The 15513-nt window shown below is 35.0% G+C and overlaps 1 protein-coding gene across 3 annotated transcripts; it reads right to left on the reverse strand.

Moving 5' to 3' along the window:
- Positions 1–1310: 1310 nt before the first annotated feature.
- On the reverse strand, positions 1311–7053 carry LOC109337528 (U-box domain-containing protein 33-like). Of its 3 annotated transcripts, XM_019574523.1 has the most exons (10): positions 6943–7053; positions 6142–6459; positions 5548–5669; positions 5340–5461; positions 4734–4838; positions 4036–4486; positions 3761–3901; positions 2973–3500; positions 2017–2781; positions 1311–1741 (listed from the first exon to the last, which is right to left on the reverse strand). In XM_019574523.1, exons 2-10 carry the CDS (start codon positions 6407–6409, stop codon positions 1559–1561), a joined length of 2685 nt encoding a protein of 894 aa, XP_019430068.1. In that variant the 5' UTR covers positions 6410–6459; positions 6943–7053; the 3' UTR covers positions 1311–1558. The 3 variants fall into 3 exon arrangements, with proteins under 3 accessions (XP_019430068.1, XP_019430067.1, XP_019430069.1); XM_019574522.1 differs by lacking the exon at positions 6943–7053 and having other exon boundaries at positions 6142–6743; XM_019574524.1 differs by lacking the exon at positions 6943–7053 and having other exon boundaries at positions 3761–3898; positions 6142–6727.
- Positions 7054–15513: the final 8460 nt, after the last annotated feature.

Genomic DNA, 15513 nt, shown 5'->3' on the forward strand with positions numbered 1-15513 from the left:
CATAAACAATTTTAAAGTCAACTTCTTCTACAAAACATTAATCTAATAATGTAAGGTCTCATTTGATCCCTAATATCAATGGTTCAATTCTTGAGAGTGATACTTGTTGGGAGTCCGCAGTCACAAACTGCAAAAGAAATTAATTTCTTACTAAAAAAAATAAGAAAATACCATTAATAGTACAAAAAAAACTTCTTCAATAAACATTTTTAATGTCTACTATAATGTCAAATTGTACCGTACTCAATTGGGAAAATGAGGAAGTTCATTAATATTGTTTATAACATTTACCCTTTATTGTTGGACTTATTCTCATTTTCTTTCCGGTTAGTCATTAATATTTTTGTGAGTTTATTATCTTTCTACTCGTTTATTAAAAGTATTTTCATTGTGAAAATAGGAATCAACATGATAAAGAAAGAAACCAAAACCAAATTTTTAAAAGAATAATGAAATATTATGATTTTAATCTACTGCCTGTAGTAGTAGTGATGGGTCTTGACTCTTTACCCAAAGTTTGTGAGAGTCACTAATAATAAAAAAAATTAAGTTGAGAGGAGAAACACTTCTAATTAGTATCTTTCCTTGTTACCAACAATGTAATTAAGAGTGGTTGGACCAAAGTGTTTGACACTTCTATAACAGGAAATAATGTCATAATCACATTATACCAATAAAATTAATAATATTTATGCATTATCACCGTAAAGATTTACATATAGTTATTTATTATTCATTTATATTATTTTTTTGAAAAATCAAGGATAATAAAACATAAATGATAAATTATACAATAACAACATATAAAACTCATACATCATTAGGGTATACATTTTTTTCCCTAAAATAAATACATTTCATTAATATATTTATTATTGGTACTTAATTTCCAAAATCTGAGTACCCCCGCTTAACCATAAGTTAATGAGTGAAATATTCCAAATACATCCTAAGCTAAACCTGTGCTGACAAATAGCCAACCTACAATGAATAGGGAGCGTATAGTAATGATATGAATAATCCAATATCGAATATTGGTAATAATATCAGCAAAAGAACGTTCTCCTATACTTCCAGACATGTCGAACTCCATATATTCTTGTACAGTAAAAATGGGTCGATTCCATAAAAGATGAAATCATCAGTAAGTAGAAATTTACTGAAATTTCATCTTTTGAGCAAAGAGGATAGGAATTGAATATTTAAGTAGTTATCCACTTGAAAAGGGGTCTTATTGTAGCAATATTTTTTATATTAAAGACAGGGCAAGCCCAATAAGTACGAAAAAAATAAAATTAGACTTTAACAAAGTTTTTAAGGACTACTTCTGCATTTTTTCATTGATCAATCAAAATTCAAGGTTTTGAGGCAAATAACATACAAAAGAACCACTATGAAAAGAAAAGAAACAAACCAGGACCACTATGAAAAGTGGTTACTGGTTCCACATTTGAAAGAAAAGATATGTAATGAGAACTTCACCTCTTACTAAAAACTTAGTATTAACAGGTAGACCTAAAGTTTAAACAAAATGGGCAGAGAACAATAATAAGCTTGATCACTGACTTTGAAGCCATTCCTCGATCGCCGAGCGAAGAGCGTGGTTGGGAACGAGATTGGAGTGTGGAAGCTTAGAATTTGTCATTGGTGAAGTGTCATGACCACTGTCTAGCCATCCTCTGATAGCCTCAGCTTCATATGCAAAACCATCTGCAGCAATATGTGGATTGTACATGACTTCCTGCAAATTAGGAACATAACGAGGGCCAAGTTTCTTAGATAACTTTTTTTAATTCAAAATTCTATAGCTCGAAGATCCATGTATTTGGAATACAAATGTACAGATGAACAATGTAATGAGATTTTGATTGAATTTTGAATGAAAATTGAGCATTAGGATGCTTATCATTGGTTTGAAGTGTTCATTGTTATGAGAGATCCTAAAAGATCAAGAGGATATAATATACTGTTTTGAATGACCGGAAACTGAAAATGAAGATGCGAAGATTAAGTTACCTGGAAGATTGGACAAACAAAACATGGAGGAGGTTGGTTGAGCCCTTGAGAACCTAGTCTAAAAGTGTTTGTGCCTCTAGAAGAAGCTCTCATTGATTCCAGCATCCTCCAGACATCTGAATAAAGGTCTGGCCGGCTATTCCCGTTCATCTCGCAGCAACTCAAAGCCACGCGAGTTAATTGTTCAGCTTGCACGAATGGCCAGTCTCCGGCCAAAGGATCCAAGAGGGATTTCAAGTTTCCATTATCTAATGCATATTTTACTTCCTTTGCTATTCCAAAGGCTGATCTCCCAGTCAACATTCTCAACAATATGATTCCAAATGAATAAACATCAGACCTTGGAGTAAGTTCCCCTGAAGTAAGGAATTCAGGATCCATGTAGGCAAAAGTTCCCTTTGGGTCAGTTTTCCAAAACTCCGTAGTATCATCAACAGAATTCTCGTGACAAGATAATATACGACACATTCCGAAGTCGCTAAGCTTGCTAACAAGGTTTGCATCAAGGAGAATGTTAGAGGGTTTCAAGTCGCCATGCACTATGCTGTTAGGTTTACAGGAGTGGAGAAAGATGAGAGCAGAACATAATTCTGCAGCAATACGAATACGATATTGCCATGATAATGAAGGTGAATTATCCTTGCAGCAGAGACGATCTTCAAGGCTTCCATTCGGTAAATACTCATAGACAAGAGTCCATGTTTCTGTGCAGGCACCTATAAGTGTGATAATATTGGGATGCCTTATCTTGCTCAATGCATCAACCTGATACCAAACCAAAAGTGGGGTCAAGATACATACTTATTTCGTTATAAATTCATTTCATAGCTGCAAACCTAATAACTTACACATTACACTTAAGATATTTTCAGATTCTAAATGCAACATGCAAAAAGTGTCAGCTGACCAAAATCGGACAATGTTGTAATTATCTCAAAGAAACCAAACCATCCTACCTCGTGTTGGAACTCTGAGGGTCCTTGCGTGCTGTCTGGGCGCAACATTTTTATAGCCACCTCCGTGTTACGCATGGTGCCTTTAAATATACTTCCATATCCACCTTCTCCGATCTTCAGGGTTGGATTGAAGTTATTAGTCGCTTCTTCAATCTCTAGAAAAGAAAATTCCGAGAAGAATTGTAGCAATTGCGTGTTTGATGACTCTCCTTGTTTTTTCCTCAACTCCTCTGCCTCTCTCAATGCATTATCACGCTGCATTTGTAAATCATCTCGTTTGTTCTTGTAGGTTTGTAACAAACTCACATCTGATATAATCTTCTCCACCAACTCCTTCATCATAAGTTCAGTTGATGCAATTTGACTCTCTAGTGATGACTTCTGATCCAGGGCAAGTTGGAGTTCTTCCTTAACTTTGTCTCTCTGGCCCTTCATGTTATCGAGCTCTTCTTTTTCCTTTTCTAGTGCTTCCTCTGACTCTTTCCTCCGTTTCAGCTCTTCCTTATACAAGATTTCAGCGGTTTTAGTCTGTCAATTGGATAGTTCAAACATCGATTATGACGAAGGTTGCACCAAGTTGCTATTATAATATTAAACAACATAAAATGATAAATAACCATTCAAATGATCTTATTTTACACTTCAGATCTGATAAAAGCTTTAACACTTATATAATTCAAAAACTAGAAAACTGGATAAAACCATTAGAAATTAACTATTCACGTCATAAAAGTGGCCGTGTACATATTGCAGAAGTGCCAAGAAGGCCTAAACAAAAGAACAGTTACCCTGCGTATAGCATCAATGACATCTTTTTCAGCTTTCCCACGCCTAATAATCGCATGATACTCATCCTGCCTAGCATTCTCAGCCTCAGCCATAGCTTGTTCAAGTTTATCGTAGAGAGTATCATCCATTCCTCCATCCTGCTAGTGTTCAATAACAGTGCTCAAATTAAAAGGTAAAAATGCCTCTTCACCAATTGCAAAAACTCAACAAGAAGCATGCACATTCACCTTAACAGACACAAACATTATCATTATGTAAGAAAAAATGTGAGTACCAGTACACTATGAGGTGATGAATGGCAAAGATTCCGAGACAAGTTACACAAGGTCAACGCTGACACATTCTCATTGCCCTCAGTAATCAAATTTGAAGGACTAGGTACTGTTTTAACTGAACAATCATCAGAGCATGTTGAGAAAACTGAAGGGCTCTGTCTTGACTGTTCATCCAACTCATCCGAAGTTACTTCTCTACCCAACCCGTTCTGTGGAGTTGAAAACCGTACTGAAGAAGAGAAGGGCACAATTCTCCTTCCATGTCTATCACTGGAAGATCTTATGCTACAGAATAATTCTTCATTTCGATTAGTCTGATTTACGAAGTGATTATGGCCCAGATCGATACATTGAGATCTCAAGTGAGGCGAACGCTCAGCTTCAGATCTTGCCATCTGCTGCACTGAAGGAGATGTCACCTCTACCTTACCTCCATCCAAACTACGGTTCCTGAGTTCATGTGCTACTTATATTAGTACCAAAGATAATACAACCATGTGCAATGACAATAATAAACAGAGAGAACTTTGACTGCAGCAAATAATAAACATCAGATGATAAAAGCAACAAGGTTTCTGAAATTATTAAATATTGAGCATTGTATTCCCCAGAAATGATACTTCCTTCAGAATTAATTTTATCATGTAATGTAACATTACACTCTCTGTACATCATCAGCATCTATTATGCAACATACCTTGTACGGATAAGGAATCCTTTGCAGGTAAACTGTATACAACAAGAAGTAGGAGCTTGTTCATTTACATAGATGGCTTTCTTAGATCTGAGGTCCGTCATTTTTCTGCAATGTCCAAGTTAAGCTCATTGAAAATATTATATTTACTTCACCAAAATTGATATATAGATTGTAAAATACTCAAACTAGGAATAGCTTATCATCAGAATTTAAGAAATAAGGCATAGTTCACCAAAGTTGCAAGTGGTTGTGTCAGGACCAGTGGAGTGAGGAAATACTAAAATGAAGTTACACATAGCCGGGAATGAACATCACCCACGAACCTAATGCTTCACAAGTTTATATGAGGCAGGGTAGAAATACAAAAGGGAAGGTGAGCTGTCAAATTAGTCAAAATTTTGAAGGACAATTGTATTAACATCTGGCCAAAACCCTCCAGGGGAGACAAAATAAAAAGAGTGAGAAATCAAGGTTAACCTTCATGGCTAAGAAAGTTATGAAATAGTAATTTAAAACGGTGAAACCAGAGCTTGCTTTACTTAAAAGTTCCATTCCGAAAAGAAGATTATGGCCTGTGAGGTGGATTTATTTTAGCTAGCTTCTTACCTAGAATGGTACTTATTAGATGCTGCTCCCATAACAAGCTCCTGAATGTTATACCGAGAGATGAGTTCTATAATTCCCTTTTCAATGCAATCCATTTCAATATGCAGTTTCTCTGCACGCACCTGTATCAATTATTAGTAGAAAATTAAATAAGTTTTTAAATTATTAATATTGCTCAATACTTGGACAGAACTATGAGACCAAGTACCCCCATCTTTTGACAGATACGAAGATATTCATCCAGGGTCTTATGCATGCTTTGCCTTTCAATTTCCCAATATGCTCGAACTTCCTGCTCTCTCAGTGAACTTGGTGGAAACTTCCCTCCCACTATAAAGAACCAAAACAACAAGGTAAAGATCGTTATCAGAAAACGAAATTGGTATGAATGATGAATACAACACACTAGAATAAGCATTTTCAGTGATTATTATATATTACAGCAAAATTTGGTATATGAAATTAATTGCTCTAATGATAAAGCATACATCAAATGACCACTTTGATAAAAGCAGCCCCCAAATCATAAATTAGTCAAATAAATCTTCAACTATTAGAACTTAAACAAAAATAAAGATACAAAACTTATAACTTATAATTAGATTTTCTACAGTAGGCTTAGCCGATTATCTTATCAAACTTCTTGGGTGTTAATTCAAATCATATAGTAAAGTGGTCATCAAGGAAATAAATACTATGACTTCAATTTAAGAAGGTTTACAGACAAAAGAACCAAGCAATTGAGTTGTCAAACGACAAATCCACATACAGAGGTATATAAGAATATATGTAGCAAACTTACTAAAAGGAATCATAGTTGCTGACACATGAACATGAAGGATACAAATCCCTTTTCCTTTAGAATTACGTATTGCCCATATCAGATTTAATTGGCTATCTTTCACTTTATTTGCCACAGCAACATAGATTGTATCACTAACCACATTTGGATTAGGCTCCTCTACAATTTCTGTGATACTGGACATGATTCCAGGAACACGAATATTGTGAACCGACCCTGAAGACCTGATTCGTTGCGAAGTTGCAGGCATAGGACTCACCACAGTCATGCTAATAGAAGCTGGATGGTTGAATTACACAGCCTTCCTCAGAAAGCTTTCTGCACCATAGCAGTGTTAGCTTTGTCTATAGAGAACTACATAAATCCAAAACTCATGATACCCAATTCAATTATTCTATCTCCTAGCCAAAAAAATCAACTTTCTCTATCTTCTAGTCCAAAAATTCAACTTTAACTATTACACACCCCATCTCAATCAACCCAAAAACTCAATCATCAAAATATCTCCAACTCAGTAAAAACAATATTTCTCTAGAACTCAAAATCCAATTTACTATATTCTCTCCAAACTCAACTCACACACAAAAAAAAAAAGAGAGAAATAAATATAAAAAACATTAACAAAAATGCAAGTTTTGTGTCTCTAGAATTTGCACAAACCCAATAAGACAGTGAAATATGTCTCTCTATTTCACTCCAGACCAGACAAGCAAATAAAAAACATGTCCACTACTATGATGGAAAATAATGAGAGGATGATGGAAAGCTATGTTATGAAAGAAAGTGATGAAAAGGTGAAACCTTTTATGAGCAGGGGCTTATGTCACGTAAAGGGGTGGTTTGAAAAGATGATATTTGTCTTAAGCAGAAAAGAAAATCATAGTTAGAGTAGAACTAGAAGCGACACTGGAGAAAGTAATAAATAAGTGGGGAATGAAAATGAACGTAGGAAATTACATAAACAATTACCTTTGTAGGTCCCATCTTCGCAATTCTGAAAAGTTCGAATAGAGTTGGCTATGTTCTGATTGTTCTCTCTCCTTAGCTGCCACAGTGCCTCCTGTATACGAAATTTCCAAGTAAGACAGTGGCGGGTAGAGAAGTCCTTCCATAACGGTAAGTACGGCTTAGTTTTTTTGGTACTCGGATCTCCTCAACCTTTTGTACTAATTAATCTTTTTTTAGTTTGTGACTACATTCTTAACATAATGCTTCTTCCTAACAAAAAGATTGCTCCAAAAAACCCCATTCTTGATATTATAATATTGAGACCTTATAACATTATACCAATATTTCGTTGGTTTACGGCTAAGTAATAAATAATAATAAGTGATTAATATTAAGTAAAATAAATAAAAATTTATATATAATTAATATATTATCTATTATTTCAAACAATAAATAATAAATATAAATGATAGATGATACACTGAATATAAAAAATGAAGAGTATATATATTTTGTCCCTAAAATAAAACATGTTTAATTCATATTATTATTAGTGAATTTGTAACCTTACATGATTAAGTCTGCACAATAATTTGAAGGAATGTTTTATATTTAACTTCATTCTTGTAACATTGATTATTTTAAATATTTTCTAATTATTTCTCCTGATTTTCTTTAGCTTAATTTTTCTATTCAACTACCATTTATTTTATTTACCATCTTTATTAAGACTTCTATCAATCTCCTTAACCATGTAAGACGTTACCACATTACAAAATATGAATTTGCTATTTTTTATTTTTTTTTACATAATCTGATCTTTAGAGAAAATTATAAGATTCTACATGAACCAAATTGATTAAAAAGTCAAAAATCAACTTGATATTTTTTTTAATTTCAAAGATCTAAATTATGTTTTACACAATAGAGAATAAGGTGATGGCCATTCTTGACATTGACAACAGTGACCTCAGGCATAGGTGACAAGGTATTCTTGTTGGATGATATAAGGCCGAAGAAAGTCACTTTTTTGTGTAAAAGAAGTGTAAGATAAAAGGGCTTCTCATTTTTGTGGTACACAATTGTTATATAGTTTATTTGAATTACTTTTAAAAAATAAATAAATAATGATTAAATATAAATAATTGATAATGTAATGATAATGTATAGAACTTATATATTATCTCTACGTTTTTTCTCCTTAATAAAACATTTAAAAAGAGTTTAAAATCTATGCCTTGACAATGTAAAGTTTGTACATTGTCAGCACATCATCCATAATTGATTTATATTACTTTTATTTGAAAATTAATAGTAGTTAATAAATCAATGATAGATAATTTGCTGACAGTGTAAAAAACAGTTACAGTATCAACATATACATATTAAATCCTTAAAAAAAACATTAGATTGAAATATAATTGACATCAAAGGCCTTACAATATTGACAAGTGAAACACTTTTAGTAGATTACTTATTCTCCTTGGAGATTATTGGTGGCACTTAAATTTGATTCTTATTCCACCCCATTTCTATTTTATAATTTAATTATATATATAATTTGTCTTAAAAATAAGAGTGTTCAAATTCTGATGAGAGCTAAGGGGTATCTTACAATTTGGAGGTCAAACACCAACTCAAGGACATTTGTTGGTGGAGACACACTTAAAGAATAAGGGGTTGTTCCAAAGTAAAATCCAAAAATAATATGATGAAGAGATTTAATTCATGTCAAATCAACGTGTTACATTTAATAAAAAGGAGAGTATGCAAGTGGGACAAAGAACACTTTGGATAATCACATGCGACATATGTTCACGTGTTTCATTGTATCAAATAAGTAAATAATTTATGTATAACTTATATAAAAACATTACCATCAACTATGAGGAGAGAGAGAGAGTGGTATGATATTATTTCTTTTATAGGAATATGCCATGTGAATGATTTATTTCTCTCTCAAAGTATGTGTGTGAATCAAAGGAGAATTATTTATTTCCCTCTTTAAGTACGTGTGAGAATCAAATGAGAGAGGGTGATATGATTTATTTCCTTTCTTGATGGATGGACGGTAAGTTAAGAATGAATGATTTATTACATTTTTATGGTCGTGTGATTCAAGGAGAGAGAGTATTCACAGAGAATATGCAAGTGGGACCAAGAACACTTTGAGCAGTCACGTGCAACATATGTTAACGTGTTCCTTCAAATCAAATAAGGAAATAATTTGTGTATAAATCATATGAAAATATTGCCATCAACTATGAGGAGAAAGGATGATATGGTATTATTCTCTTTATGGGAAGATGTCATGTGAATGATTTATTTCCCTTTTAAAGTAGACGTGTGTATCAAAGGATAAGTATATATTTCCCTCTTAAAGTAGGCGTGGGATTCAAAGGAGAGAGTATGATATGATTTATTTCCTTTCTTGATGGATGAACTATAAGTTAAGAAGAAATGATTTGTTTCCTTTTGTGCTCGTGTGATTCAAGAAAAGAGAGTGATATGATTTATTTCATTTTTATTGTTACCATGTGTGTAACACCCTTTTCCTAACATTTAAAGCAATTACATACAAGACCATCGTTTACGATCTTGGTTAATTATATTTTCCTTTTTGCGAAAATAGCGTATAATTTTTTTTCCTTGATAACATATGAACATATGGTTCTTTCATAACTCACCACTTAAACTATAGATTAAACAACAATACAACATAGTAACATACACATATTTATATATATAGATCATCAATTCAAAAAGCGTCATAGTCCAAAAAAAGAGTACATCATCCAAGTCATGCCATCCACATATACACTCCAGCATAATAGGACATATATATACACAAATATACACATGCAAAAGATCATATGGCTGGGTGTACACTGAACTCACAACAACCACACCAAAAGAAAACTATACGGTCATACCATGCATAAACAGACCGTCAGAATCTCGACCCAACATCCTCCTGCTACTGTCCCCCAGAACTACCCTCCTCAGGGTCTTCCTCTAGATCCTCATCATCACTAGAAATATATATATAATATCCTCCCTAACCATAGGCTCGGCTGGCGCAGGGGAGTATGATGGTGAAGGAGATAGTCAGGCCCTCCTTATCGAGCCACAAATATCAGCCTCGTCATTCTAAATCCTCCCACGTACCCCGTGAGAAGAGGACCCAGGAGCAAACTCCAAATTCTCTCTCACATCATTAGCGGGTGAATCCATATGACTCTCCCGTAAAGAAAGACACCAGATACATCGACAAGTCTGAACTCCCCGAGTCGTCTCAGTACGACTAGCCGAGGTCACAGGTGGTCCTCCAGCAGAACGTCTCACCGAGGCTCTAGGTGTACACCGGAATGGCGCAACCCTACGTGTCCGGGCATGATAGGATCCAGAAGATAGGTCAAGAGGAGCAGTAGGAGATGGAATATACCTGGCAGGAGCAAGAGGAGGCATACGTCGTAACTCATAACCGTCTGGTATGTGCATGATATAGACCGCTGGAACAGTAGAGCGGCGGGGGAGTATCACTCTATGCCTGTCCGAGTACGAACACCTGATTTCTATGTCTCCCCTAAACACCCCCTAGACCGGTCCACCTCGACCTCCCCGACGGGAGAGGCATGATCTCTACTCGACAAAGAGGAACCACAAAAGAAGCCTCTGAGTCCATCACTACCTGTAATGTGAGATTATAGAGTAAGCATCTCTATATAAGATAAACAATCAACATTAATAAAGTCATAACATAAAACATAAACATGTATTAATATAACAATTTAATCATATGTGTATGAGCATGATGTAATAATGAATGCACTCGTTAATCTAATGAGACCAACTATTTTGTAGATGAATGCATGGAGAAAACATCTCCTAACTGGGGTCTTAACGATACCTCAACAACAATGGTATCGACTGATTGAGCTCGACCAGCCATTTGCTGTTCTTAGGAAGTGAACAGGACGAATACAACGCCGTGCCAACCATTGGTAACCAAAAGGGCATATAACTATCGTGCACTCAATAGCGCCAGAAATGCCCTCCGGTTGGCAAAGATAACCGCTGCATCACCCTGAGCATGATACCTTCAAGGGGGTGTAAGAGGTTGCTGTAGTTACTGCGAAGAGTTCTGTCGGCTCAAGGAAGTTACCCTATTCCTGACAAATCAATCTCCACCCACAATGTCCCCTCAACCAAGTCACACAGACAAGGTACGATTCTGGGTTCTCAACTCAATCTCAGTGTTGTATCTTCCCGCAGACTATGTTACAAACGGTAAACATAGTGGCATGAATCTTCAGATTTATAGAAAGCATAGCTATTTTTTTTAAAAGAAGAATCAGGGGAAGCCTTTTTAGGGTAATAACAAAACATTTTCCTTGAAACTCAATTATAACATTTTATTCAAGTTCTAACTCACTGACTTATTGATCAAAAGGATTTTCTAATCACTGTAAAAATACGTCAGTTCTGATATAAGTCAGAAAAACATTTCCCCTTCATCCTTCGTCAAATCTTTCATAAGCAAAACTTTCATTCTTTAAGTTTCATCAAGAATTTTCATATGCTATGTCATGAGAATGTTTGACGACAGTTCAATAGTCAACTCAACAATATGGTTCAAAATTCAAGAGAATATTCAGTTAAATCAGTACTTTCATTATCAAACTTTCAGTCATAATGATCATTCATATCAACAAACATAATCATTCAATTCCATTGAACCACTTCAACCAAACATATTCATCATAATTTAGAGTTTAAATTAATTTACGAACAACTAAGTCTCGCTACTCGATTGTTCACAATCACATAAATAGTATTCGACTATATCCGACATGGCCTAGCTTAGAGATGCATGAATATCTTTGACATCATTTCTAAGTACTTATATAAAGACACTTCTATCCGTACCTTTAACCTTACTGAACTTAATGTTCCTTTGTTGCTGATTGCCTGAGTGCCGCGTACCTAATTAGGTCATAAACAGTAATTTCGATATCACTAAGTTTATTCAGATTGCAAAGGAAAACACCTAAATGAGGCTCTAGACATTATAACATACTCAAATATCTAGTTTGGATATAACTAAAATCTTGATTAGGCACGAAAAGATTTTCAGAGACGCTATTGGTTTAAAACTCAGAATTTGACTTAGGAGGCTCGGATTCGCTTCAGAAAAGCTTTAGAAAAATTATTATATTGAGATACACACTTTAATTTCATAAAACAGAGTACTAATATAAGTTTAGGCTCATAAAACTCAGAATTTGTAAACCATAAGGCAATTTGAAACATAGGCTAAAATATAGTAAAAAATTAGATAGTTTAGAGTGCCAACTAGGGACTGTTTTCGTTTTCCCCTTTAAACAGTGGGGATTTCGAATTTTTTATCCCTGAAAGAATGGTATTTAGCTAGGAATTTAAAATATGACCACATGCATATATTATATGTAAAATTTGGACGTTAGGAACTCAAGTTATCAAGGAATTATGGTATTAGGGTTTCCTTAACTCTTGAATACTTGGGACCGATTTGCATGGCTTCTTAGCCTTCAAAATTTTCGAGTTCTAACCTTTGGGATTAGTTAAAGATCATGAGTTCAGTGTGTTAATCAAATCTTATAACACATGCAAGGGTTTTTCAATCCTAAACACTCTAGAACAATCACAACAACACCTAAAACACCCTTTTGGATCTATCAACGACACAAGGAGGTGATTGGGTTTAGAAACCCTTTCACCACGAAATTCTTGGGATAAAAAGACCTGCACACAGAAGATTTACAACATGCAAAGCGTTCTAAACATAGCCATGATCATTTCTAACACAACCCTAAGCTTACAACTCAACAACAACCACAACAATGCATGATTTCCCTAACCACACTTAGAGAAGAATTTTTAAAACAGTAAGTACAGCCCTTGCATGTCATTTTTTCGTGAATCAGAGGTGAAATTTGAGTTCTCCATACCTTGAAATGGTTGGGTAGAGTCTTTGAAGAGAAATTAGGAGGAAATCCAAGCAAACTCTACACTATAATCCATAGTTGCACCACTTTTAGTTCATGAAATCTTAATGAGAATCCAACCAACAAAACCTTAAGAAAGTGTAGATTAAAAGCCATGAAGGTGAACTAGATACCTTGGGGATTCAGATTTCTCACTTGAATGTGAGTTTAGAGAAGAAGATGGAGACTTTCTCCCTTCCTCCTTGGTGCTAACGTTAGGAAGAAAGAGTGGAGAAGATGAGTGAAGATGGAGTGTTAGTGAGGAGGTGTGAGAGTGTCAGAATTCAGCCCCCCACCCCCTTAAGGTCATGTATATATAGGCGTTAGGGATGAGTTAGTGGAGGAAGATATTTTGGGTTGGGTGTCATTAAGATTTAAACGGATTATGTAATTTAGCAAAGTTTTAGATGCATAATGTGGTATTTGGTTTGAGCAATTAGTGTAGTGCATGGATGTGTTTTCTTGTGCTCTAAGACACCTTAATACAACCTTAAACAATGTCTAGGGGAGTATGGATGATAGTTCAAGCACTCAAAGAACTGATAGAAAAGATCACAGGCACTCTCAGGCAATCTAGTTCAAAGGTACATTAAAACCAACACTTTTTCTAGAAACTTTTAACTAAGTTATTTATCATAGTATAACACTAAGATAATAACTTTCTATCCTCAAAACTCAACATCAATAAATCATTATAAAATCTAATAGGTTAGGTGGTCACTTAGACCAATTCTAATTAAAATTCTAAAACCATACATTACCCGACAATGACTAGACTTTAAACTTGGACATCTTTGAAACTAACTAGATCAACTTATTTTCAAAGCAATTATTAAACATTTAACATTCTAATATCAAGAAAATATAATCACATACATAAACACACAAACATATATATATATAGTCCTATGTCTACCTAAGCAAGATGTTGAAAGGAGGGATGTTACATTTCTCCCATCCTTTTTAGAAATTTCGTCCTCGAAATTTAGGCACGATCTACTTACCGAAAAGATTTGGATAAGACGCTCTCATCTTACTCTCTAGCTCCCACGTGGCATCCTCTTCTTGGTTTTTATTCCATATGACCTTTACTAAAGGAATCTCTCTCCCTTGAAGCTGTTTTACTTTCATGCATGCGATTCGCACAGGCGTAGCTTCGAAAGTAAGATTCTCTCTCAAGGGAGGTTATCTAGCTCAATCACATGAGATGGATCCGATATGTATTTCTTGAGTTGAGACACGTGGAACACATCGTGAAGGTTGGATAAGGATGAAGGTAAAGCTATCCTATAGGAAATAGGTCCAATCCTTTCGATAACTTGATAGGGTCCAACGAATCGCGGGGTCAACTCTCTGGTCTTCATTACTCTACCAATTCCCGTAACTGGTCTTACCCTTAAAAACACATGGTCACCTTCTGATAGAATCCCTTTTGGAAGGATTTTGAATTGTTTGTTGGTCGTTTTTGAATGTAAGTCCCTTTGAAATGTAATTGTGATTTGCACTTTGAAACTTGTTAATTTTTGGTTGGTTTTGATTTGGGGGATTCTTTTGGCCGTGGACTATGAGTGATGTTGGGATTGTCTTTGGTTGTTTAGGGAATGTATTTGGTCGTGGGATTTTTGGGTTTGATTAAAGGGGAAGTGTGTTGTATTTAGGTAGTGATTTGGCCGTGGGTTCTTGGGTATGTATGATATGATTTTGGGGTGTTTTGTTAGCTGGTTGAGTGTTAGTTAAATGGGAAGGGTTGTGTATGGTTATTTGGCAGTGGTCTTAAAGTGTTGAGGAATTAAGAGAACTTGGAGAAGATTGAAGGGTGGAGGCGCCACAAGCTGGATGCTTGATAAGCCTAAGGAATTTCGCCACAAGGAAAGGAACCTTGATAAGAAAAGGGCCTTGGTTCAACCAAGAAACTAGGAGAAATCTCAACTAGCAATGGAAATTATCCAACTAAAATCTGAATTGTTTTATTCCATATGCAATTTGGTTACAAATAGGGAAAGGAACTCAGCCATGCCCCAATTCCCACGTGAATCAAAGAGTAAAACACATTGATAGACTTTCCTAATTCGTATTCCCATGTGCTACCCCAATTTTCACGTGAATAAAAGAGTAAAACACATTGATAGACTTTCCTAATTTATATTCCCATATGATTTTTGTGTTTAAGGCAAGAATTTGAATGTTGAGTGAATCCTCCTTGGCTATCACGTCGCTATTCAGGTTTGTAGGCTGAATACATTCCTTTGGTACAATTAAGGAAAGAATCCATTGCCTTGAACGATTTCCAAACGTGTTGCTCTCATTAAGGAAAGGATTTATGCTTGAGTATCCCCTTGATTTGCACGCCCAACACATGCCTTATTCAAATAAGGAAGGTGTTTATTCTTCCAATCTG

Source organism: Lupinus angustifolius, unplaced genomic scaffold, assembly GCF_001865875.1.
Source record: "Lupinus angustifolius cultivar Tanjil unplaced genomic scaffold, LupAngTanjil_v1.0 Scaffold_7_148, whole genome shotgun sequence".
NCBI classification, from domain to species: Eukaryota; Viridiplantae; Streptophyta; class Magnoliopsida; order Fabales; family Fabaceae; genus Lupinus; species Lupinus angustifolius.

What these genes read in the sequence shown, in the direction of transcription:
- LOC109337528 (XM_019574523.1), bottom strand. Translation starts at nt 6,409, where the DNA reads ATGACTGTGGTGAGTCCTATGCCTGCAACTTCGCAACGAATCAGGTCT. An exon ending in AGCAACTATGATTCCTTTTA is followed by an intron (nt 5,670 to 6,141) that starts GTAAGTTTGCTA and finishes GGTTCTTTATAG; the next exon opens with TGGGAGGGAAGTTTCCACCA. An exon ending in TTGTTTGTCCAATCTTCCAG is followed by an intron (nt 1,742 to 2,016) that starts GTAACTTAATCT and finishes CCTAATTTGCAG; the next exon opens with GAAGTCATGTACAATCCACA.